The sequence below is a fragment of the Triplophysa rosa genome, linkage group LG1 (assembly GCF_024868665.1).
Source record: "Triplophysa rosa linkage group LG1, Trosa_1v2, whole genome shotgun sequence".
Classification (NCBI taxonomy): Eukaryota; Metazoa; Chordata; class Actinopteri; order Cypriniformes; family Nemacheilidae; genus Triplophysa; species Triplophysa rosa.
This window is the reverse complement of record NC_079890.1, coordinates 2,461,477-2,488,977: the sequence shown is the minus strand read 5'-3', so window position 1 is coordinate 2,488,977 and position 27,501 is coordinate 2,461,477. Positions and strand designations below refer to the sequence as shown.

General features: G+C 37.3%; 1 protein-coding gene across 1 annotated transcript in view; it reads left to right on the top strand.

The window, feature by feature from the left end:
• ntrk3b (neurotrophic tyrosine kinase, receptor, type 3b) overlaps window positions 1-27,501 on the top strand; it is a 109,675-nt gene that overhangs the window by 64,093 nt on the left and 18,081 nt on the right. The window contains exon 12 of the mRNA XM_057340332.1: window positions 19,993-20,181. Coding sequence (XP_057196315.1) covers window positions 19,993-20,181 — 189 coding nt within the window. The remainder of the gene's footprint in view (window positions 1-19,992; window positions 20,182-27,501) is intronic.

Sequence of the window (27,501 nt, the reverse complement as noted above, 5' to 3'; positions counted from 1 at the left end):
ACTGTGTAACATAATAAGCATTCACGGCTTTGGTTTTTCGACTATGTTTAGCGCCTGCTTTTAAGCATTGGTCTGGCACATCATGAGTCAGATAGGGTTTGCTTTGTGCTGTGTGGGTTTGTGTGAATAAAATGGGAGTTGAATGCATCCTCTAGTCTCAGACCTTGGGGAGGCAGTTGGCAGAAATGCCTGCGAATCTTTGTTTCGTTAGCCTGGCTTCTTCTTGTGATATTACAGTTTATACCACGGTATTATCGTTTATACCACTGTGGAGCCAGTGTTGACATAGCTGCACAGTTCAAATCTACATTTGTTATAAGGGTAGGCGGTGTGCCCAGAATATATTACGCCGTGAGTCATTATATATCACGTACATACATTAAAGCATAAACCAATATTATAGAAGGAGAGATGATGGACTCCAACATTGGCAAATCTGTGAACTTTGAACTCTGAAAAGTCACAGTAATGTCAGATTTTAGAGACCACTTCAGAAAACGAAAGTAGTTTTTTAACACTACACACATGCTTGAACAGAATACAACAAAGACATTCATTTAACAGTTTATTTCTTTTATAAATACTCTGTTTAAGATTGAATTATATATGCGAGATAAAAAATTAAAAAGAAACTGGAAGTAATTCTGGACCAGTGTTCAGTTGAGAAGTGGTCTATATCGTTACAGTTTGACCAATCAGATTCAAGAAGCTAAATCATGATATATATTGTAATAACCATGTCTTAATGTCTATTTTAGGATCATTCGGGGAATTCAGTCCTTTACAAATGAAAATAACGTAATTCTTTTTTATTACGTTTTATTATGTTTATTATGCTAATTTTGTGATTGGACTTTAATTACAACTTAATTTTGGAAGGCATTTAAGCCAGAAGATTTCATTATGCTCTGGAGTTAATGGAAAAACATTTTGTAACAAAATCAAATCCGAAGTCTTAAAACATTGAAACTAATATTATCAAAATGGAATTATGGAACCGGAAGTGCGTCTGGATCTCGCAACTACTGTTCGACCAATCATATTCAAGAACCTGAACTTTTACATAAAGCATAATATAGTGACATTTGCTGAAAATGCATTGGAAATTTGGTTTAGAATTTTTCAATGCATTTTTTCTCTCTGCTAATTTGTAATTGGACGTTTAATTTTGGATGCCATTATAACCAAAAGATATTTATTACTCTGGAGTCAATGAAAAAACATGTTGTAACAAAATCACATCAAACATCCCCAAACATTAAAACTAATATTATCAGAATGATTGAAGTTTGCAGATATCAATGTGGTATATTGCAACATTGCTCGAATACTTTTTGACTTTTTCGACAAGTCCCACTTTTTATTTTCATGTTACTCTGCTGTGCTACGTTGTCGCTACCTGTACAATGTACTGTATGTGTAACATTGCTGGTGAATACATCGCTGTGTAGCCAAATCCCAACCAGTACACAAATTTCTACGATATACATTGCTGTTATTTTCTTGAGACTCGCCAATTTCCCCAGAATTGTCCTCAATTCACTGTGCTTTTGAATAATGACTGTGTGTCCGAGGCAATACGTCAAATAGGAATGAAATTACAGAAAATGATTATGTTTTGTTTACTGTTCTCATTGCAGACCTCACATTTGTCTTCCCGATGAAGACGCTTGGCGCATATCTCCCCACATCCTTTCACGTGTTTGTGTCGCCACAATTTAACAGTCCTACGAAAGATGGAGAATATGAGCTCCGTTGACTCGGAGAGCGACGCCTCTTTATGCTTCACGATCATTGGCAAGGTTGAAGAGGCATAAAAGACTTGACACTCGGAGAGTGACGTCAATACCAGCCCCTTTCAGCGTGCTGGCCTTCCCACAATAGACCACTTGTCCTGTTTTTCTCTTCAAATCAGCTGGAGGTGTTAGGCAGCCATTACCTCAGATTGAGCTGTATTGGATTTTTGCCTCGCTCGATCATTCTAAAGCCTTTTTTTTGCCGACAGAGTTTGATCAGGGACTATTTTGGGGCAGCCGGTAAAATCAGATTTTGTGCGCGTGTGTGTGTATCGCTCTGTCTTTGTTTGGGCCCTTGGACTGCTATTAAATCATCTAATCATACGGTAGACGGATGTTGGGCCACAGCGTGCCCATTGATTTCGCTTGCCTTTTCAGCCTGGGTGCTGTTCTGTCACTGTTCCCATTGTTAATGTTTTGTCTCGGAGCGGCCCATTCTTTACTTGTTGTTCGTTCGTAATTGAGGGCTTGGAGTGTTGCTTTAATTCCTCAGAAGGAAATATGTGATCGATAAGGGTTTGTATGTTCTCAATTCAAGACCATTACCAGGTAACCCTGGTTACCTTCTTGAGCATTTTCTCCCTGTTGTATTAGTAACAGTGCGCCTCTTTCCCAGCTGAATGGAGTCGAAGGGACTATTCAAGCGGAAATGGTTTCTCAGGCACATAATTGACAATTATTGCACAAATCTGACAAATCAGAACTCTCGAAACGCATGTGGTCAGTCACATGTCCCGTTTACGAGAATGTGAAGGAAACTAAGCGTTATTATGCGGAGTGACATGTTTTTGTCATTATAATGAAATTACCACCATTCTGGTGTACAAAACCAGGTAATTCAGCCCCAAATTTGCTACAAGATGGTGGGAGAAAAACACGGGTCATAAAAGAGGATATTACCTCATGTTCCCGTTCGGCACCTACTGTCCAAATAGGGCTAAATGCTGGTCTTTCAAATCAAGGTACTGTAAAGGGATATTTCACCCAAAAGTTAAAGTACTTTCATCATTTACTTATCTTCATGTCATTCCAAACATGTATGACTTTCTTTTTTATCTGTAGAGCACAGAAGATAATGTTTTGCAGAATATTGGTAACCAAACAACAATGGACCCCATTGACTTCACCATTGTATGGACACAAAAAATTCTCAATTTCATAGTTGTAAACAGTTTGACAGATTGTTTTTTTTTGGGTGAACTATCACTTTAAGTGTGTGTTAATTTTACTGAAGCTTTTGTCGTTGCATACTATCATGGCTTAGGTGGTTTGGTTTAGGTCGGTGGTTCTCAAAATGTTTCTTTGTAAGGCCCCCTTTGTGTAGGGTGCATTGCTTTGTAGCCCCCAAAATAGAAACTTATCGTCTTGAACTTAATCAAACCAAAAACATATTCAGTTATACAATGCTGAAACATCAATTCTTTTGGTTTGGTTGGTTATTTTTCTGAGGTTTGATTGCATAAAATGTATGATCAATTTCTGTATTTCATAAAATGCCACAAAATCTTGGTCCCCAGTTCAAGAACCATTGGTTTAGGTAGTGATGTTCCATATAATTTCATTTCCTGTCAGGACAGGATGCAAGTGTAGTTTATTTTAAGGGTACGTTTACACGACAGTAATGTGCTAAAAACAGTTTTTCCTTTGCATTTTAGCATACAGACAACAACATTATCAAAACAATCCATGTTCACACGGATCTGCGAAAACAACTAAAAACGCCGTGCTATGCATGCCAGGCCAGTAGTTGGCGATGTCACTTTGTAAAGAAACACTATGCACTCGCAAAACATACACATTTCACGTTTTTGCATTTTTGTAGTTTACACTACAGAAGAGACAATAATGGTATCGTTTTCAAAAGCTTGAACTTGAAAAATATTTATTTCAGAAGTTTGAGTTTTCAGGCCCAAAACACATAGAGTACAAGGATTTCCATTTTTAGTTTAATAAACTGAGCGCTTCAGACTTATCTTGCTGTCATTGTGTAAACTGAATTATAATCAGAGATCATGTCCTGCCTCAGATCTGTAATTTAAAGAGTACATAACTAGGGATTTATGGAGTGTCCAACAACAAGTTTATGTACATAGAAGGTGTAAGAACACTATTATTTCGTAATAATAGGCAGTTATTCTTACCTTAATTCTTGACTGACTCAAATGATTCGTTCCATGATTCATCTATCTAATCCCCTCCTTTAAATCTAGTCTGCTGTGATTGGTCAGATGGTCTAATCTGCTGTGATTGGTCTACTGAGAATGAGGCTCACGAGCTACAGTGTTTGGGGGAGAAGAGTGATGTTTTCGCAGGCAGTCCTAGTAAAACGTAGGCGGGACTATATGTAGCGACGTAAATCCGCGGCGGTTCGCGAATCGGACTAGGGACGACTCGTTTGCGTGATTCAGAGTCGACTACCTTTTTTCCAAGCCAATAACTTTGTTATTCATTCACCTTCGGATTTACAACTTGGCAGACTGCTTACTTTCAAACACGCCAACATTACACACTGCGTGAAATGTAATTTTCATGATCTCATGTTACGTACTCTTTAAGAATAAATCATATCTGTAATAGCATTAAGTTGCATGATTCAGAATCAACAGATTTTATAATCCACAATGAAAGTGTGCTTGACTATATCTTAATATTGCCATCAGACATCTGAAATGTAATAAGATGCTTTTTGCCCAACACTGAGGAAGTAAACTGAGTTATGACTCACGATCGTAACATCGCTAACCACATGTGACAGATTTTATTTAAGCTTCACCATTGAAACTCCCCTGCGCATCCCCTCCGCAGTCTCTGCCCTGATATTTCACCTGCCTATTAAGATCTTATCAATGCTGTCATAAGGGCTTCCAACCTTCCCAGGTACATTACTGCAATAAGCCGAGGGCTATTTAACACACATCATCAAACCCGAAGATTTCACGGGCGACCGAGTCACCTCGCCCCAGCGAATGAAGCAGTCAATGGGGCCACACGCAGAACAACAGCTCACATGCGAAGACGGCCACAGACGTGTCTGTAGTGATGCTGACGTGCCGTTTCTTTGACAGATGGGCATGCTCAAAGGCGCAGGATCTGTCGGCGATTTGGAACAATAACCGTTTTCTGATGTCAAAATCACAGCAACGAACAGCTCGAGTTTTATTCCCTTCCTCAAAAGCAAAGCAGGGCCATTCGGTTCCATTTCGCAATTTTGAAAGGCTCTCCATTATGAATGGATTTCAAAAGGATACTTCCCTGCTTGAATTAGCACACTCAACTCGAGAAATATATGCCTGCCCTCCCAGTGACCAAAGCCGTATCTATAATCACACCATTTTAGTAGTGAACACATACCTCTCTTGAGATGAAAAACACATCAGTTTAAAAAAAATCATTTTTTATTGTCTCAAGCTCAAGCGTTCTGTAACTCACAACGTGTGCCTGTATAAACCCATTTTGCCAGAGTATCACGGTATTATTGGTGGTGTTTGCCAATGCAAGCATCGTTTTTTTCTCAAATCAATTTTTATGAATAGTTATAGTGTAGGAAAAGAATAGCTAACGAGGAGGAAGGAAATGACGAAGAAGCTTCCCAGCTAGCACATGTACGTCTGTAAGACGTCTGCTAAAGATCTGGAGATCAGGGTAGGGTTGCACCAGCCATTCGTAAGTTCTTTCTTGAATGAGAACGTAAAGTCCACTCTAGAGGCTTAGTAACTACTAGCTAGTTTGTAACTAACTCTGTTCGTTATTCGGTCGCACCATTTGGTCTCAAGGCAGAACGTAGCTAATAGTTCATAAGCTCTCCGTAAAGTAATGCGTAGTCTCATAATATGACGTTTACCTTCAATAGTCCAATAGCAGCCTTTGAATTCGTGAGGAAAAGTTGTGTTGAAATGTTGTGAATTTCAAAACGTTTGATTTAAACTTATTTTACATAACATACTAACAGTAAAAATATGTTTTTATTAAATAGAATACTACCTAATTATGAATAACATAATAGGTATTATATATTTAATTAATAAACAATTGCTAATTAAAAACAATACAGCATGTCATACATGATTTCATTTTACTGCCAACTGCCAATGAAATAAAAAAGATTATTTTATTTTGACATGCCCAACACAGGCAGATGAATACACACACGGAGGCGCGCTAGTTCAGTGATTCTGCCATTCTAGTTGCTAGTGCAACCAGCCCATGGAAAACATCTGCATTGTGAAAACATCTGCTAAATGTCTTAGAAAGAGCAGTTTTACATCAATTCTACACTGGCGCGACAAACCCATTAAGCGTCGCGTCGAATCCAGTGTGGACAAAATTTTAAATTATAATAGGTTCTAATGCGTTCCTAATGTCTTTTTCATGTTGCGTCGCGTCCGGTGTAGACACGGTGTTAATCATAAACATCTTACAGACATTTGATGTCTTTATTTACATCTGTAAGACATATTTTTTTATTGTTTGCTCATCTGCGATTCGTCTGTGAGCCGTCTCCTGTCAGATGTCATATATATGCATTTTATTAGATCTAAACAACTCTGGTCCAGAAGCACTTCCTGTTTACGTTTTTATTTTTACATTTCACATATTTAATTAAGTCTTAAAGATGTTCGTTTCATTCATTGATCCAATTCTAAATGTCCCCTAGGTTGAATTTTGCTTTACATTTTGTATCGTGTTAAAATAATGAAACCGGTAGTTCTTCTGGACTAGCGTTGTTTATGTCTTGCAAAATGGTCTATTACTTTTACCTTTGGACGGTAACGGCCTAGCAACAACTGAGGACACCCGAGTAACCACATAGGAGCACCCTAGCAACCTGTCAGAACTCCTTAGCAACCGCATTTTAACACCCATATGCCGGCAGGTTTTGTTCGGCCTTGCACCACAATTTAAAAATCCAGTTTGGTAACCCATGGAAACAGGTTTCTTCTCTGTGATGGAGGTGGTGTAAAGAACCTCTTCTTTCCCACATAGGTAGCGCATAGTAATAACACTTGACCCCTCAATGTTGTTCACTAGACAGATACTGCCCATCTCAACTCCATTATAATGGGAATAAGGGACATTGATAAAAAACCTCTCCAAGGATGTCAGGCTCATTCTCTTCCTCGTAAGGGTGTGTGAAATGGAGATGAAGGTGTGTGTCATGCAGAGATGAGGGGTCATTATCGGCCCCCTAAAGGCAGTGCGCTAAATCAATTTCATGCCTGTGAAGGGCCGGGTCCCTCGTGCTGTAACACTGTTTAAAAATGATGCAATCCAGACATAATTGGGATGAGTGATTATAAAAAGACGCTTTTATGCACTTTATTGTTTAAACCTCTGAAAAGAAAAGATTCATTTGTTGGAGAGTGATCCATCCGAGGTCAGAATGCTTATTACAGATACGATTGTTTCATGGTTTGCGTTTGTTATCCGGATCAATCCAGGAAATCAGACAATACAATCAGCTCAAACTTGGCCCGGCGGGGAGGCGCATTGGATTAGACAAAAGCAAACTCATATTGTGCAAGAAAGAAATGCTAAAATTAGAATTATCTAAATAAAATGTGAAAAATTCTTCTATCACGTGTAGTATACCAAGACAATACACAACCAAATGCAAAGTTACTGTACTGCACACTATTGTATATGGATTATTCTGGTTATTTGAAGGCAGAGTATATTTAAGTTTTTTGCCATATTGTTGTCATTAAAGACATGCTTGGCTATCTTGGTAATTTGTTCTAGATCAGTGGTTCTCAACTTTTTTCCTTGGAGCCCCCTAGGTACATTTACGACAATCTGCCCCCCCCCCAAAAAAAATATATATTCCCAAAAAAATGTAATCTATCATCATTTAATTACCCTCCTGAGACTTTTTTCTTCTGCAGAACATGAAAGATGTTATTTTGAAGAATATTAATAACTGAACAACTGCAGTACCCATTCACCTCTGTTGTATGGACAGATAACCTATGCAAGACAATGGGTAACGCGGTTCGGTTACCAACATTCTTCAAAATATCACAATTTTCTTCTTTTGTGTTCTTCAGAAGAAGGAAAGTCATACAGGTTTGAAATAACTATATGAATTTATATTTGACCTTAAAGCATATGGGGTTCGCTACCTCCCATGTGAACTCGGCTGCATGTACCCCAGGTTGTCAACCAAGTCAATAGACTTGGTAGTGCGGTGGCCTGATAATCTTTCTTAAATGCGTATGTCCATACACGCAAGCTGTCTATTATGTTTTTAAGACTCGCTGGGCAGCGTGGCTTGTAGTTAAATAGGTTTAATGCGCAGGTGATTGAGCATTTATACACTAATGGCTAACACATGGAGAATGTGAATTTAATACTTGTGTGTGTGACCAGTAATTTACTTTCATGTCAGACAAAATATATTTAGCTAGTGGAATATCTACTTAATGCAATGGAGTGTGGTTGACTATTAAGTCTAATGTAATGCAAAAAGAGCTGCAAAATGATATATATTATAATTCAGCAAAGGGTCTAAAATACACCCTCACATCTCTACAGTAAATCATTTATGGACACAGTGTCTCCAAATGGCGGTTGTGTGCATTAAATATTTGATAAGGATCTTTAATAAGGGCTTTAGCTCAGACACAAATATTTGTAAATATTTGATATTCATGTGTGCTCTGCACAGGCTTTGCCGGACGATCGACTTGCCCATCACACAGTATATTCCTGCATGTATCTGTATTGTGATTTTTCCGACTCCCATCTCCCTGACCTGTGCAATACGTTTCCGAAAAACACAGGGGCATTTTGCGCATTAGCTTTAGTGGAACTGTCATCCATAATAGGCAATTTCTGTGATGGTCACGCTGTGTTGTCACTGTTGTCACAGGAGAGAGGGATGCGACAGTGAACTCATTTTTGCCCGCACCGCATCAACACTCTGTTTCCATTGATAGGTCACTTGATTTAATAGAGGCTCACAACTTCCATAGCCACAACATGATGATGTGTGTTTAGGAAGCGTGCACGTTTTCTTTCTTGTGTATTGTTGTATCAAGCCCAGTACGAATGACAAAGTTTACGTTCTAGATAAAACAGATTTGCATTTCCTGAAGGAACTGTCAGCGCTTATAAGGCAGAGTTTTAAAGGAGAAGAAAGTGATACAGCTGTGAGAGAGAATTATTTAGAGGGAATAATGACACTTGGTGGGGTTTTGTTTTGTGAGACGTGTTTACACTTGTATTTTCAATGTGAATGTGGACATCCGAATACGGTCGCATGTTAGTGCCAAGTATAAATTCAGACCATTTGGAGATATAAAAAGCGTTAAATCTATTTTCTTGTATAAACAAATGTAAAAACAAACAAAAAGACACTATGAGGACATCTAAGAAAGTATACACAAACCATGTTTAATGGAGTCTGCACATTAAGTCGTTCTCACATTAAATGAATGTAGTACTTTTATACTTTACAGAAGAAAAACCTAACCAGACTGTCTGAAGAATATCAATTAAGTGCTTTCTTGAAAGCAGTGCAATTATACAACATAATGTAGAATTAGTGTCTAGACCTGTATTACATAACAAAAGCTATTACATTTGTTACATTTTGGAACAAAAAGGAAACTTTGACATAAGGTTTTATTAAATGAAATACATTTTCTGTTTCAATGTGTATCACGCATAATTGTAAAATCAGACGACACCCATATGTTTCCTCGCAAGTGGACGGGCCTGCGTTTAGCCATTTCTGAAAAGGCTTTTTGTTAGTTCTTGTGTCACAGCTTTTATAAAACAATCTGTGTCCTGGAGATGCTTTTCTGCACCGATGGGAACAAACGCAGGCTAGTTTTATTCATGTAGCGGGATAATTACTGACAATTGTAAAAGTAATTTTCAGATTAGATAACCTCAATGGAACAAAGGACGTCTATTAACGTAAAGCCGGATGTACAATTTTTGCCATGACATTTGAGAGCAAATTAGCAGATTGCTAAACCGGTGGTCATGGATACTGACCAAGAGCTGACTAACTACCTTTACAATGAATCTTAATCGCTGCTTTAATTTCACGTATCATTGAGAATGTTAGGACTGTAAATGGTCATTTACTTCAGTCGTGAACAAAGTTAAACGTATAATCTTGTATAACTGTTGAATAATCTTGATTTATAATGACTTACAAAGGATGGAAAAGGGAGGGTAGAAGCTATGTCTCTAAGATTTTGACTTTTGGGGAAAGTGGCTAAATACTGGAAGGGATTAATACTGGTCACCGAAAGATCACATGTTCGAGTGCCGAAAGTTTTTGACCGAAAAGATTGCATGGCATTGAGACTACTGTCACTGTAATGAATTTACTGTAAATTGGATTTGATGACGTCATTGTTTTCGGTCACCAGGGTACGGTAAACATGCTTGGCTTTATGGCTAATTATTATCCCTGGTTATTCCCAAACCTAATGTTTTATGTTCTTTTCTGCATCTTTAGTTGTTCTATCGTGCGAAGAGCCGTGTATCTCATACATTAGTCAAAGACGCAGTCATCCGTCCGGTTTGTTTGCTAGAAGAACACTTGTAGCCCGCACTGTACATGTCATAAACATCATCTGCTGCGTTTCGAGCAGAAGCGTCATCCCTCGGAGAGACTGCGTCATGTTCCGTGTCGAAGTGTGGGCGAATTCAAATCAGCTCCAGTGTTTGTTCAACAGCACGGCGCTCACAGAAACCCCAAAATAGTCTATAATCGTTTTAATCCCAGATGTGCGAGGAACTCGCCTTTTTTAAAGATCACAATTTGCTTCTGAAGAATGCCGGCACACACTGTGTGTTTGAGAACGAGGAACCCTCGTCTTCTTCTTGAGTTGATCAAACAAAAGGAATATTCTGAATGTCATTCGTGGGTTTTTTTCTTTCCTTTGCGCTATGCCTTCAGCGCACAAATCTAAACAGAAGGGAAAAGATCCATCTTTATATCTTTCAAAAGCTTTCATCCGTTTCATCATTTTTGCACTGGGAATCATTCAAAACACTTGTCGTGAAACAATATATTATGGTGAATTGATATGTTGCACTAAAAACTAGTGATCTTTTTTTGAGTCATATGAAATATTTACATACAGTATTAAAAAAAATCCTTCCTTTTAAATGAATTTAAACGCAGCATCAAATGTATCTTTAATGGTTAGGGCAATCCCAGAATGCATTGCGACAATCTCTTTGAAACTGAATTTTTTTTATGGGGAATGTCATTTTTTACGAGGTGGCACAATTTGCATATGTGAATCATAGAAATAGTATGATTATTAGAAAAAAGCAAGATTGAAACCCCTCCCCTAATCATGACTGGGGAGAAAGCAAATTGTGCTTAAATTTACAGTATTCAAGAGATAATAATAATAATAATAAAAACAATGAGGTTATTCATATTTTAAGTATATTGTGTTTCATAATGTCAATTTTTAATTCAAAAAAACATGTTGCACTTGATCATAAAACATAATTAATATGTACTTAATTATAATTAAATAATCTATAATAAAAATGGATACTAAATGCACACACAAATATTATTACAAGTTGTTATGTATGCGTGTTATGAAAAATCTTTATGTGCGTATATAGAGGCGTCATGTAAAGGTTAAGCAACATTGATTTTTAAAGCCAATTATAAGACTTTATTATTTTACATTATATGTCTTGCACCTTTTGATCTTTTCTTGAAGTGACAGCTTAATTATCCACTCACAGTGTCTGGAAGTTACTCAGAGAAAATGTGTGTGAATCATGTTATATCACAAGAACATAAACCGGAGCAGGAATGGTAAGTGTTTGGACAGTGTTTGGCAGCGACATTAAGTGGTTTAAAAAGCCACCCGCTTATGCCAATCACAGGCGGCACCTCTGCTAATATAGGCATTACAGACGGGCACATCAAGCGTGAGATACGTATATTTGTCTTGGTTCATGCATAACAAAATGACTTCAAGGGCAGAAATAGAAAATAATGAATTAAAAAGGGATTGCGACTTCAAAAAAAGCTTCATATCGTTCGACAGCACACTGATTGCTTGAGGATATTCCTTCCTCCTCACGCAACAAAATCTGTCCGTAACCCTTCTCAGCTTCTATTGAAAGAGCCGTTTGCCTTCATGTAAGCGATGATAAACCTCAGGCAGCCTCATTGAACGTTTCTGTGACATCTGAAAGAGCAGGAATTAACAAAACACAGTGCGAACCTTTGATAAATGTGCAAATTATTTAAATACATCTGATGGTCTCCGTTTTGTTATGGCATAAGTGCCCTTATAAGTGCGTAGAATAAGTGCGCAAGTGCAAATGTACAAGTACTGCTTCACATAAAGTTCTTGTTCCTAAAAGGGTCTTTTGAGAGAGAAAATTGAAAAGCGTTCCACAGTCTTTTAGGGCTCACCTCTCTTTGGTCCAAAAAGACCCTTCATTGATTCCAAAGAAACGTGTCTTTCTGAAATCTGCACAGTTGTTGATGTCAAAACCGTGACATGTTCACAATTTAAGTACAAAAAAGTCAGTTTATTATATTTTAATCCTAGTTTAGTTCTGTAAAATGGAGATATACTAAAAGCTTGAGAGCAGTACCTTGATTCACATCATTAAAGGAACAGTTCCTCCGAAAAATAAATTTGCTTATAATTTATTCACGCTCACGACATCGCAGATGTACTGTATATGACTTACTTTTGTCAGTGAAACGTAAAGATTTTTATAAAAATATCCACTAATTAAAACGAAACAAAAAATCCCTAAGAGCACTAAATTCAGTAACTTCAGCATCTCATGATGGAATATATTATGACCACTTGACTTGATTGAGTGTAGTATTTTTACAGGCCTTGATTTCGCTAAATAAGATGAAAATATTGTTTCTCAAACATTCATGTGGTTTATTAACCCAATGGAGTCATTTGGGTTATTTTTATGGTGTGCTTTTTGGAGCGTCGGTATTTTGAATCTATACATATGCATGATGTGACAGATATGTTTTTTGATCTTTGTGTTCAGTTGAAGATTTGTGATGGCATGAGGGGGAGTGAATTATTTTCATATATCTCTAACCCTTTCATGCGTGAATTATGACAACCTCAGTCAGGATTTCCCCTTGTGTTTGATTGCTCTCAGGACATGAAAAACAAGGGTTTTTTTTACCAGTGTTTTTCATTTCTCACTTTTCATTTTCTACTTGAATGGACATATGAAGAGGTGACAGTGTATATAGGATGATGCGCTAGCGTCCAGCTCGGGTCAAAACTGATCAAGCATAACTTGATATTACTATTTATGGAACCGATCTGACGCACAATTGGAACCTATTCGTGTTACGTCCCTCGCCATCGTAGACAGTGCACCTCGACCTCGCCATAGTAGGGTAAAAACACAATCGTGATCTCTAACAAGGATTGACGTTTACACATGCACACTTTCACACATTAGCAGGCCTCCATTATGTTTGAAAGAAAGGCTTCTGTGTTGATTCGTGTGTTGAACTAACGATGTGAAACTGAAGCCATTCTTACTGTTTATTGCTAAGAGCTAACGCTAACGGTATTGGAAGGCGGGACATTCTCCACTGAAGCTTTGAGCGTTTGACCAATCACAACAGACTGTGATGCCGAAACTCGCTGGTGACCAGTCACAACAGATTGGGTCAGCTTGACCAATCAGAGCGTATCGGAATGAGGGTCATTTTGTAATAAGAGAAACAGCGGTGAAGAATAAAGGTAAAATATGTTCAAATATTTTTTCTCAAACTACGAGTGAACTCCTGTTACAGTGCACCACAAAAACACAACGAAGATCTCGAAATACTGTGAAATACGTCACCTTTAAAATATAATTTGTTCTTCCAAAATGCTAATTTAGTAATGTATGTGCCCTTTAGTGACATTTTTCTGCCTTTGGAAACAGAGAGTGTCAAAAGAGGAATCCCAGTGTCGCATCAAGTTCTTGACAGCATAACATGGTCACAAAAACCACAAAAAACAAAATGCTTTTATTTTTAACAAGCTCAGAATTATTGAAATTGAATGTTTTACACTTTCTTTTTAATCTCGGTTTGAGCTTGTTTGTTTGCTGTGTAATACTGTGACATTTACACAGGTGCAGTGCGCGTGTGTCTCTGTGTGTTGTACTTGGTTTTAAGGGACTTCTATCTAGAATTATAACTGAAGAGCTAGAAATGCTGATTTGAAGCATGTTACATAACTATCTGCAGCACGGCTTGAGTAAAATCAGACAATAATGACATTCTTGCCTTTAGCGCTGTGACTGATTGGACCATTATGCTAACCCAGATATTGGGTGACGGCGGCTCACCTCTGTCATCAGCTGTACCGCACATTTAAGATTAGCCAGTGTGTACCTTTGCGCTCTGTTTACCATGCCGTTTGTAGATGTATTTTTAGACTCTTCAGACTGAACTCTTCAGACTGAACGTATGTACTTTGGTTTGGGGAGTTTTAATTGGCTGTGGTTATTGATTCAATTTCATTCCCTTCGTGCCTCACAGACGTGATGAAAGAAGTGCTATCTGTGCCATTAACCCGGATGTGTAATTATTTAGTTAGTCTCGTGTAGCCAGACCTTTGACTGCGGCTAAAGGTTCCTTGCTTTTTTCAGTTTAAACTGGATAAGAACCGCACACAGAGACAGCAAGAACCATGATCAATCACTGTTACATGCCATTTAGAGGCACGATTATCAGAGAGAAAATATCGGGGTGGTATAATTGATGGTATGACACTCTTTCGTTGGCCAAAGAAAAGAAAACACAAAATAAAACAAAATTAAAGATGATTTTGACTGTTAGCATTTTTTAAATATTTGTTTATTTGTTTAAAATCATGTCAATAGGTATCGCGGTTATATGGTTATTGTAAATGATTTTGGCCACATGAATCAGGTAGTAAAAATCTGATATCATGACAGACCTAGTCCTGATACAGCCTCTGATATCAATTTCTGAAATCAAATTCTGTTAATAGGGGCACTATACAACTGATTTGCAATCGACCAGAAACAATGCAAATTATTCACAGCACCTGTTCTTTCAAATGTTCTAATTCAGAAATATTCGGCCTATTTGTCTAAACCTGCTTGGACCCTGATCATGTTTGCTTGCGGCTATATTTTTAGTTCCACCTTGCTTCGTTTATTGACAAGTCATTATGGCTTTGAGCAATTGAATGACCCATGTCAGTGATTGGTTTAACCAAAAAAGCCAGAGTTTAATTGCCTGATAGCAATTTGGTTGACCGAATTCTGAGATTCTATTCAATGTTTACGACGTCAACAATAAATCACACACTCTTGTTAATGCAGTTTACTCAAATATCAATATTAGCTGTTAGCTGAAGACATGGCTGTGTTCGGAATAAGATACTAGCACAACTGCTTACAACACAGTTTTTAAATACTACGCTAAAAAGAGAATGAACTGCTTGCTACATGACCTCGTTAAGTTGCTTATGTATTTCAGTAAGTGGCGTCAAGTTATCATCTCAGAAATACATATGATATTTGCATTATAGTCAAGGAGAAACAAGGTAAGGAAATGAAACGTTCCATGGTCACATTTGAAATGGCAAGACAGGATGGGTGCATTGCACTGTGGGATATAACATCGCATTCAGTGTGATCTGAACATTGTGTGGTTATTCGTCTCTATGCAGCCCGTAGCTTTCACACAGCAGAGTTCGGCTTCATCTACAGCTCAGGCTTTGTATAGTCCGAATCTATTTTGCAGCATTTGGCCCGCTGCTGAGGCTTTTGAATGGGTCTTTTGGGTTTTGAATAGCCTGATCGTTGGAGGACTTACTATCGGTATCTGAGCGATCACATGTTTTTGTGCGAGCGTATAATAAAAGGTAAATATTTAATGGCCCCCGCTCAGTCGTGGCCCACCGCCAACTGCCTGGGATGATGCAACATTATCCATTTTGATCACACCTCCCTGGGTTTAAACGACTGGAGTCTGACTGATGAAAGCAGCCCTTTATTTTTTCAGTGCTTTTCAGTCCAGGAAAATGTATAGTGTGTGTGTGCGCATGTACGTGCGTGTGTGTGTGTGTTCTGGTGTGGACCAGGAATCGAGCCGAGCCAATGGGAAAATACAACAGCGAATAGTGCTTGCTTTGCTTTTCTCATATACTTTGAAAGATTACACATGTTGAGTTCTAGTTTTTCTCTTGTCAGGCTAGTCACGTGTTCACCACAGTCCTGGTTTCTAGTCTCTTGTTTCCTGAACTGTTTATTAACGTATTTTCTTTTAAAATATAGCACAGTGTGGTTGCATGATACAGTAACAATCATTTGCCTTTGCAATAGATCAGAGATATAAATGAGCTTTTATGATCATATGCAGACGGAGGTTCAAATCATGAATCATCTGTTTTTAAGAGCTTTAAACACTGTATTGCATTGACGGTGTGGTTCAATAAGCCCTCGATTTTAATCATGAAAGTGGATGATTTATTGAAATAGGAATGCATTTGCAATCGCTGTCAAAAACATGTACATGTCATGTTTCTCAACTAAGTTAAAAGAAAAATAATTGACCCAAACGCAAACTTGCCTTCACAATTCTTTTCTTTTTAATAAAAAAGCAATGATATATTATTTAAATGATGCATTTATATTTAATAGTGGTACTTGTTGTACTCCTTTTAATTTGGTCTTATCAAAGTTTTAAGTGATGAGAATCACGATTAAGAATAATGGATGGCACCCATTATAAACAAAACATAAGTTATTTATTTATTTAACCTTGACACGTTTTCATGAGCTTCAATAACCGCTTTGCATTTGGTACATTTAGCATTTTTGTAGTATAAAACACAGTATGTCCCCAGTTTTTCCCTCAAGCTTTTTATACAACCGTAAACTAAATGAATGGTCTGTCCAATGGAGCCGTCATAAATTTTCTGAAGCCCTACTTTGTGAAAGACCATAAATATTGGTGGTTTGTATGAGATTTCACTGGGAACCCCAAGTGTTACTGTGAAATCTTTAATATCCAACTCTCAGATTTACTTTGTGTCATACTAGAATCCTGAATGTCAAACGGAAAGATGTGCACTTCTGTTTGTTGTGCATGTATAAAGCTGCGTGTTTTTGCACGTTATGAGCTAAAGTGACTCTAGATTATTTCAGATGATTAATTCAATTCAGTTTCAATTCATTTACTTATAAACAAGAGATAATACTGGTATGCATAATATGTATGCTTTTCTGAATACATATGATGCATACCAGTATTAATCCAGCTGACAAAAACACTAATGCAAATATAAAAGAGATTAACTTGAATGATTTATGCAACAAGTCCCCTATCTCAGCACAAGATCCATAACACTGTACCCCACATTTTCTATGTAAAATCAGATGCAGGTGACTTTCATTTGTTATTTGTGTCCTGCTGCCTGGCCGCTCTTATGGCAAGACTTCACACACCTTACACCTTGGTTTACACAAGATGAGGTTTCACCTAGCAGGTTTGGGCAAACTCCAAAACCCTGAGATGCAAAAGGTGTGGAAAAAATATGTCAGGTTTCTTCAGGTGTCTTACATAATTTTGTGGATGCTGTGCGTTTTGTTGCAGTCAAATAATGCATATTGGGTGCCTATATTTAGAACTACATCAAAGAGGCTTTTTACATTTAAAGCTACAATCTGTAACTTTAGAGATGCAAAGATATATCGCCCAATGATCGGTTTCGGTTGATAAAAGCATTTGTTCACCCTATCGGCTAACGGTCAATAGTTTAAAAAGAGCCGATGATCAGGATCGATATGTCTTGTCAATGAAAAGAGGACAGGAAAATGAAATGAATTTGTGCTTTGCATATAGAAAATTTGAAGAAACATCTCTAGTTTGATGTTTAACATTAACCCTCTAAGCGCCAAAGTCGCAGAATTGCGACAAGACGTCATACTTCATAAAATAGGCTGTAGATCCTAATATGGTGTAATATCTCATTTGTATTCCATACCACTAGATGGCAGACATGTAGTACTTCGATTCTAGACCAAAATGACGTCATGTTCCTATTCAAAGTGTTCGAGCAAATAGCAGAGCAAGTGAGCTATCGTGTCATTGAAGCGGAAGCAGTTCAGTTCAGAGCGTCAGAGTAAATTGTGAGATTTGTGAGAGAAAATCGCCAAATGGCTAATAAAAGGTTGTACCGCGAGGATGTGTAGCGAATGTTATTCACCGATTCTGACTCTGAAGGGGAATATTTGCCTTTTGGAAATCACGATCGGTCGTCTAATGACCGCGCGTCTCCCGGTACATCTGTGCAGCGCAATGGTGCCGCCGTGCAAGGCGAGAATGTTCACGAAGCACAAACGAGCGATCATTTCTACCCTTTGCCTAACGGAGATGGGGGTGGCAGGGGTGAACGTGGTGGAACATTTGGAATAAGGATCAAAGACTAAAAAAAAAACATGCAAATAAGTTCAAACATCAATTTCATCAAATTTCAATCAATATCTACCATTTCCTGAATATTATGAAATTCAAGTTGGCCGCCCCTGATGACATCATAATATGCAAATTAGATGAGTATATTTACACCCCATAAACTTTTGGTCATGCCCAACATTTTTCTAATTTACAGAAGATCTCTATCTTTAAGTCCTTTCAAGCCACAAGCTTTTGAAATCTTGATGTCAAAATCCAGCATGTTTTCCAAAAAACCCTGGCGCCTAAAGGGTTAACAGTCATTATATGAATGAATAACATAAGTTAAGAAATATTATCTTCAGAATCGGGATCGGCAGATATCACTCTGAATAAGTGGCTATTGGTATCGGTGGAGAAATTTTGTATCGATATATCTCTAGTAGCTTTAGTTGAAAATATGATTTATTGAGCAAGTACATAAAAATCTCTTTATTTTACCCCGATTCACAATGATAAGCTTATAAGAATGTTTCAGATCTTACTTATCAGACAGACATCAATTTGTCCATTTAAATGGGGAATCATCAAATCTAACGCAAGTAAATTATGGATTACCTCAGGGATCGGTTTTAGGACCCTTGCTATTCTCCATATACATGCTGTTTTCGGCGGGTGGGGCTTCCTGGGTTGCGGCTCGTGGGCTCTCCCTGTTCTTCGTGGACGTTGCTCGGTGGCTTTGGTCGGGGTCACTGAGTGCAGCTATGACACGTCAGAGGAGATCTGGCCCTCCCGGCTGAGCCTGGTTTCCCCCGAGGTTTTTTTTTTCTCCATTTATTCATCATTGGAGTTTGGGTTCCACGCCACAGCAGTGCAGCAGTGCAGTGTTGGCTTGCTCACCGGGAGACTGCATTTATTTATTTAATCATTTATTTATTAGATATTATTTTTTATAATGATCTTGCTTGGTCTATAAACACCATGCACTGTACTGTGTTTTACCTTTCTGTGTTTTTCTTATTTTCTCCGGTAAAGCTGCTTTGGAACAATGCACATTGTGAAAAGCGCTATATAAATAAAATTGAATGGAATTGAATTGAATTGAATAAGAATGATTCGTATGATTCACAGGTAATGTCAGTTTGACATTTTAATTTCATCCAATATGAAGATATGCTTCAAACAGAGTTGGCGATATAGTCAGAGAAATTATGGTTAACTTTACAGAAAAGACTGCTGGTCCAAAACAGTTTTGTGTGAAGACATTTGATGTGGGGTTGTTGGAAAATTCCATCTGTACTGACAGTAAAACCCTGCAATTTATTCCCAAACCTCCTCCGTTCAATTTCTCTCCGTCAGGTGGCAAAATTTAAAGGTATTCAGAAAGCTTTCCATTTCACATTGAATCAATTGAAAAACGTGATAAATGGGCTTTAAAGATTTTTGTAATGTAGTATTGTGTAGTCACTCAAAAGTTTGTTTGTGAAATGAGTTGATGGTTATTTAGTGCTTCTAAGCAGTTGGCGTTTAAAGTATAATATTTCATTATTCACTTTAAGGGTAAGAAGAACAGCGATCTGAGTTCAATTTTCGATGTCTTTATGGTCTATATTTAGCTGCACAACAATGCATAATTGTGAAAAGCTTTAGAAGTACATTCAATAAAATTACGGCTTGTCAATGGTTCTAAATAATGGTGGTTCATTATTTATTGGAAAACTAATGTTCACATATTGTATCTGTTCATGTGCATTGATTGTCTGTGTATTCCTTCTTTAGGTCCTGTAGCAGTTATCAGTGGGGAGGAAGACTCGGCCAGCCCCCTTCATCACGTCAACCATGGGATCGTCACGCCCTGCTCTATGGATGCGGGACCCGATGCTGTCATCATCGGCATGAGTCGTATTCCTGTCATAGAGAACCCGCAGTACTTCAGACACGGACATAACTGTAACAAGCCAACCACCTGTGAGTATCTATCCGTGTTATTAGTATTCTCTCGCCGGTTTGTTCTTGTAATACATGAATTTTATTTACCTTAACGCCGATTCACAAAGTCGAGTCTGTGATAATATTTTTTTTATTTTTTATTAGTTAGTCTGTCGGGCCTCGTTTTGACGTCATTTGACAGCAGTCCAATAAATAATAGTGCGTAAAGTAACCTGCAGTTTTATGTTTCAAACAGAGATGGCGATAGAGAGGCAATAGTTAAGAATTGTGTCATTGAAAATCTTCAAATTATTTAGTTGAACTGTTGTATTTGACTTTAGTACTCAAGTATACATGAGTGTAATCTGGGTTTGTGGAACACTGTTCGGCAAACGCTACACTATTATATGTGTGATCGTCAAGATATTGTTTGAATACGGAGTGTTTTGTTAAAAATAGATGACTTTTGTATATCCGTAGCTTGATCTTATCACACAGGCACGAATACCAACCTCATTGTTTGCGTAAATGACGTTTCTTGGCCACGAACGTTTACGCTCCCGTTAAGATTTATGAGATCATTTATATATTTATTTGCTATTTTGGGATCCCGTCGTGACCGAAGAGTTCCATATTGAAAATGACTTTACTGTAGCTAATGGTGCGTCTTAGTTTAGACCTTTAATGTAATTAATCGGAATACATGCGGTCGGCACAGGGTTTTTTAACCAGATTTAGAGGGTAAAGGGGCTCCGGTTGATTTATAGCACATGGTATAGTATATATGGGACGTGAGCACATCAACACACACATACTCTATTTATATTCCAGGCACAACGCAGTGGTCTGTTCACAGAGAGCACTGATGGCTACGAAAGGAAAACCAAAGGAAGGGGGACAATCACATTTTGCCCTCATGAATAAATTAACTCTTTATGCATAATGGATGGCATAAAATCTTTATAGCTGTAGATACATAACCATCATGGCCGTGCCCGGACCTGATGAGTGTGTCATATTTAAATGACAGTTACTTGGAAGTGGAGGGTATATTTTTACTCCTCACGCCGAGAGATACTGCAATGCACTTTACCCATGAGCAGGAGCAAGTTTAATAATTCAGAAAAAAGATACCCTGTAGAAAAATGGCCCAGGGTTCATCGTGGGAATTTTGACCGATAGACCATCACCAAATTTGAAAGATATGTAGACGATAAGCGTCAGACGTTCACAGTTTTCACAGTTCACGGGCTAAAATACACTACGTGACTATTGCTCAGATTGTTGCCCTGATTTGCAGTCTGGACGAGTTGACAAATAGTTGCTAAAAGTCTGCGCCAGTTTTATGGCATAGTGTGTGATGAGCACAGATTTTTTAGCTTAAGACTCTAATTCCACCAGTCGAAGGATATCAACACCTTTTTTATTTGATATTTCGAGACAATTTTAAAACTGTATGACTCCTGTCTTACTCTGTAGAGCGTCCGAATGCATGTGGGTTATTTGTACGCTAAATACTGTACTGCTGTCATCCGCACACATCCATTTTTGTTTCATAAGTCGTGAAGTGTTTCTGTGCAAATCTGTTGTGTTTGTGCACAATTTCAAAGTCGTGTTAGTGTATAGTTTTGGTACAGTTTTTCTCTGTAACTATTTACAAGTCAGCAAATGTTTTAAAAGTCATGTAGTATATTCCGATCTTTAAGGTTACAGACTTTAGTTAACTCTTTTGTCGCCATTGCCAGATTTTTCAGTCAATTTTGACACAGCGCTTCCTTGCAATTAGCGGAAATGTCCGTCAATTCATGTTTTCACTGTTGTGTAGTAGGAGGCGCTGTTACCCATCTTCTGAAAGGGTGCAGCATACTGTATACAGATCCAGAAACAAAAAAATATTTGTCTGTTTTGATCATCGTTTTAAATCTAATTTGTGTCTTTGACAAAAAAAAAACTCAGCTTTTTGTTCACAATGTTGTATCTTTGAAGAAATATGAAATGTGTGTGTGCATGCGTGTGTATTCATATTTTCATAGGAAAAAAACATTCTGATGGCCTGAAAAAATATTTTAAGAAACGCTGGCACTGGCTGGAAACTTAAAAAAAGGGTGGCAGGGAAAAAGTTAATACAAATCACAATTCACATCCACAATTCTACCAATCAGACCAAAATACAAAAAAAACAATTGCTAGAATCCATATCAGTTTGTATGACTGTATAGAAATACTGAAAGAAAATTCACAATAGCAATTGAGCTCATTTCAAACAGTTTACTTACATTATGCAGCTACTGTAATGTCATTTACTGTTTCAATTGCTTATTCACACCTATTTTGCAATTACAATCGAGTTGTGCTGCATTTCCTTTTCAACTTGGGTTGAACTCAGTCCTGTTTGTAGGGTTTTACTTCATCTGGCAGGAAAACTGAGATCTCAGCCTCTCATGTGGTCATGCCATTGACTCTTAAGGATGTATTTGAAGGGTAGATTCTTGTGTGTCGCGGCTGTCGCCTGCAGGCAGACCCCAAGGGCATTAACTGCGCCTCAGGACACGGCACATAAAGTCTGTGTGAACACCGCGGTTCTGTGTGTAAATGTGGACTGCCCACTGTAAAGGAAACTAAATGTATATTAGAAAATATGGCTTAATAACAGTGTTTGTTCTCAGAGCTATAATTGATCAACATATCCATATGGCCACACGTACTCTGCAGCGCTCTAAACTCTTTGACAGTTTGTTCTTTTCCTGGAATGTCTTGTAGTAATTTACATGACAGTTGTCCACCTTAAACTTATGGTAAGAGGTTTCTGACCTACCTAACCCACAATAAAAAGACAATAACAAATAAAATATCTTTAATATCTTAGGTTTTTCCTAAAAGCAATGAGATCAAATAGAGCAGAAAAGGAGTGTTTTGCTTAAGTCGTTCTTTGTTTTTTTTTTGTTTGTTGTTGTTTTGTGCAGAGGGAGACTTACTTAAGTACTTTTACTTTACTCAAGTGTTGTTATTTTTGAAAAATACTTAACTACATTATAAAGCATAGATCATACTTTTTACTGTAGAAGTGCTCGAATTTAAATGGACTTAAAGGTAAAAAATTGACATTTTGTATTTATAAAAATGTAATTGCGTAAAAAGTATGCTACTGTATATGCTTTAAAATGTACTGAAGTAAAAAAATCAAGGTAAAAACGTTTAATTAAATAGTACTTGAGAGTCGAAATGGTAGTACAGTCCACCTCTGTATTTTTGTTTTCCAGTATATAAAATATCTACAAAGTGTAAAATCACAATACATTTACTTGAATCGAAATTACCTAAGATATTAAGTCTTGTTTTCTACAAAAAGATACAAATAAAGCGAGTTAAAGTGACCTAAAAATAAAAATTGTCATCATTTACTGCACCCTTTTGTCATTTCAAACCTGTATGACTCTCTTTCTTCAGCAAAACACGAGAGAAGATATTTTGAAGAATGTTGTTAACTGGCCCCTATTCACTTGCGTTGGTTTTGTGTTTTTAAAGATATTTGTACTGGGAACCAAGACAAAACTACTAAGAGAGAAATCCCTTTTCTGTAAAGAGAAGAGATGGTAAAGAGATTGGCAAAGTTGAAATTGATCCGAGCAATAAAAGAGCAACTTGTGAGCAATAATAATCAGGACTAAATGCCTCATTATTGTTGATGTGTAAATGTAGTTGGTCCTATATTATTAATAACCTACACATGATTGTCTTGGTGGACAAAGTAAGGAGTTTTGTACACTAAACAACCCAAGGAGAATGCTGTCGTCCATGACATGTCCCTTTAATGCATTGCTGCTGGGATTGATAACTGAAAACATAGCACGTCCTGTCCTCCTCCAGTATATAAGGCGCAGGAAAGCCGTGGCGCTTGGCTCACATGCAGGAAACTAAAGATCATTATTCACAGAGCACTATTCCTGAAGGAAGGCAGTACACAAGCGTTTACTGCTATCTGCTGTGATCTCACAGGCTATAAATACAAGCTCCTGACTGTGCATTGTAAGCATGCATGATGTTAAACAGTGAGCTGCTGGCTGAGGCTCATTCATCAAGACTGTGTACCTTCAAACAAATCATATCGAAAAGAATCAATACAGAATACAGGTAAATAGACATACAAATGAATCAAATTCACGCAAAAGCACGATATTAGGAAATATTCCAAAACTACAGCAATGACAATGTACAGTATTGAACTGTGCTACTTAGCTCTCGTTGAAAAAATCAGTGCGATTATATTAGATTTGTGCTTTTTTCATGTTATCAATTCGCTTCCAAGCCTTTAAAAGGGTTTTGAAAGAATTTCCATCTTTTATGGGCTCTTATTGGCTGCTTTTTCATCATTGTTTGGTCCAAGTCATCCATTTTAGTTTTTAAATAAAAGTTTAGTTTTCAAATGAAATAATTGACTTTCTTTCTTCAAATGAACGATTTTTATATCATATGAAACATTTTACCACGTTATACATATTTAGATACGTACAAATAAAATGATAACCTTCCTGTTATGATCTGTTCTGTGTTCCCCTGTTATTATGGACTTTTATATTATTTCCTGTTTTGTAGTAATTTGTAGTTTTTCGTGTTAATTAGTTTCCCCGGGTGTTTCCTGTTTCCTTGTTATCCCCGTGTATTTAAGCCATAGTGTTTCCTTTGTTTGGGGGTCGGTCTTTGTTTTACGTTCCTGTATTGCTCGTAGATGACCTTGGTTTGTTTGGTCTTTGTTTATTTAATTAAATTTCTAAACTGCATTTGGATCTACGCTCTGCCTGGTTCTTCAAATGTTACAGAAAGACAACACTTGACATTAACTACAAAACAGGGCACAAGACAGGAAATAATATAAAAGTCCATAATATCAGGGGAACACAGAACAGATCATAACACTTCCATTGAAAACGTGCAGTTTCGAGATGAAGTAGAGCTGTGGAAGTGTTCACGTCACTTCTTTTGTTTTAAAGTAAAGCAATTGACCCTTCGCAAAAACCCCGCCTCCCTTCTGTTGCTATGTCCGACAAGCTTTCGGTATCAGCCATGCACTCCCAGTGTACATTTGTGTCCACACCAGCAGACGATAACGTTAACGCTAAACTCGCGCGATGCAGTAGGCTTCTACTGTCACACAAATGGGTGTATAGCTAACCTAAATGTTTTGTATTAAGTGTTTATATTTACTTGAAAATTTGTAGTAATGACAATTTTAGAGAGAGAGTGACTTCGGGCAGAGTTTTGGTCGGCCGTGATCCTTCTTTGTGAAAACGAAAGTAAACTTTTAAATATCAGAACGCTTCTGTCTGTAACTCGTACATTAATGATTTCAACAATACCGTGTCTCGTATCTGTATTGGTATAGTTGTGATGTGAACTCCGCTATTCTCTTTCAGTTAGAATGATTTATAAAAGTTATAACTTAGTTATCATTTATCGTTATAGTGTGAACGTCCATTAAAGCTGGGTATATATCGTTCAGTTTACTATTACAATAATTAAAAAGCATTTTTTAATATTAATCACCAAAGCTCTACTATGCCAGGTTTGTCGGACTGGTTTGTTTGTCGGACAAAATGGCGGTCAGTCACGGGGGCACATATTATCGGCTTTACGATTGGTCAGATCGCTTGTCAATCAAACTGCTTGCAAAGGGTCTATTGCTTTATCAATCTTTTGCAATATCCATCCGTTTCTCCTGCTTCATCAGATTAACCACACTGTATCCAACCATGAATGAGTTATGTTTATTGCACATAAGATACGTCCATCTCCCACCTACACCTTCATTGTTCTGGACACAAAAACTTTGATTGTAAGAGTCAGAGGACAAAGGCACGCGTTCAGATTAAGGGCATCGTGAATTAAAGCAGGACGGTGTATTAGAGCTCTTAACATACTCAAAGATTGTGATTCGACCGCTGCATTGTTACTACTTGTACTGTAAATTGACCATCTCATCCAACCTTATATGAAGTTCAAAGAACAAACAGAAACCAGGTTCTTGGTATCAAAGAAATATATTGAAAATCCTTAAACTGTATGTTAATTGTATCTTATAGTTAATTTGCAGCAAAACATCAGTGCTTTGACAGACAACCACAACCAAATAACTAGGAGATTTAGAGCTACTTGAAAACAAGCCAAAGTGTAATTCTAAAGAAAACAATGTAAATATACAGTAGTGAAAATAAAACAATGAAACCATAACCTTGGACCGAATCGACAAATCACAGTTCTTTAGAATTTCAGGATATAATGCATTTTATTTATTCATGTTCTAGATATGGAAGGTGGGGATTTCAATTGTAATACTATAGATTAAAGCGGGCTGTTTCCTCTAGAAAAATGAAAAACAAACAAATCTTTAGATATAGATTTTGCTTTTAGGATGACGAGTTATGCACTCTCTTGAAAAAGAGACTTGAGTTTATCGTAGGAGACATGTTAGTGTAAGAGAATACACGTGGGAAATCTGCACGCTGTTTATCAATTTACGTTTTTTTGAAAATAATACAGCAATGTTTTGTTCACTACAATCAGTCTTTACTGAGACAAACTCTTGTTTATTTTGGAAATAAAAGGAATTGTCAAAGAGTGGCGATTTCCCTTTTTTATTTTAAGCTTTGATGATTTTGATGCTGCAGTTGTTGAAGATATTTTGGATGCGCGTACTTTATTCTTGTGTAGCTATTTACAAACAAGGCACGACAATGTCAGTTTATAATGTTAAAGGTTTAATTTTGCACCAACGTTTTGAAATTGAAGCTGTAGCTGTAGCTCTGTATACTGTGGTAGGCTATATGAGACCAGTTTGTTTTTATTGCACTTATGCTTTTTATTGTCCTTATGTTGTTCCAATTGCTTCCATTGTTTCCCTCGTCTGTAAGTAGCTTTGGATAAAAGCGTCTGCTAAATGACTAAATGTAAATGTAATTTGGTTTTACTGAACCATTTTCACTCCTCTTATACGTTGAAGATGCTGTTTTTGCTATTTTACCCTTAAAGCAATAGTTCACCTTCTAAATGAAAAGTCTGTCATCATTTACTCACCCTGTTGTCATTTCAAACCTGTGTGATTTTTATTAAAAAAAAAATCAAAATATCTTCTTTCGTGTTCTGCAGAAGAAGAAAAATCATACAGGTTTGAAATTACAAGAGGGCGCGTAAATAATGACAGAATTTACATTTTGAAGGTGAACTATCCCTTTAAGACCTCTATCAGTGTTGGGGAAGTTACTCTGAAAAAGTAATTAATTACTAGTTACTAATTACATATTCAATAGTGTAATTAGATTACTGTACAAATTACTCTCTCCGAAAAGTATTTAGTTACTTATTACT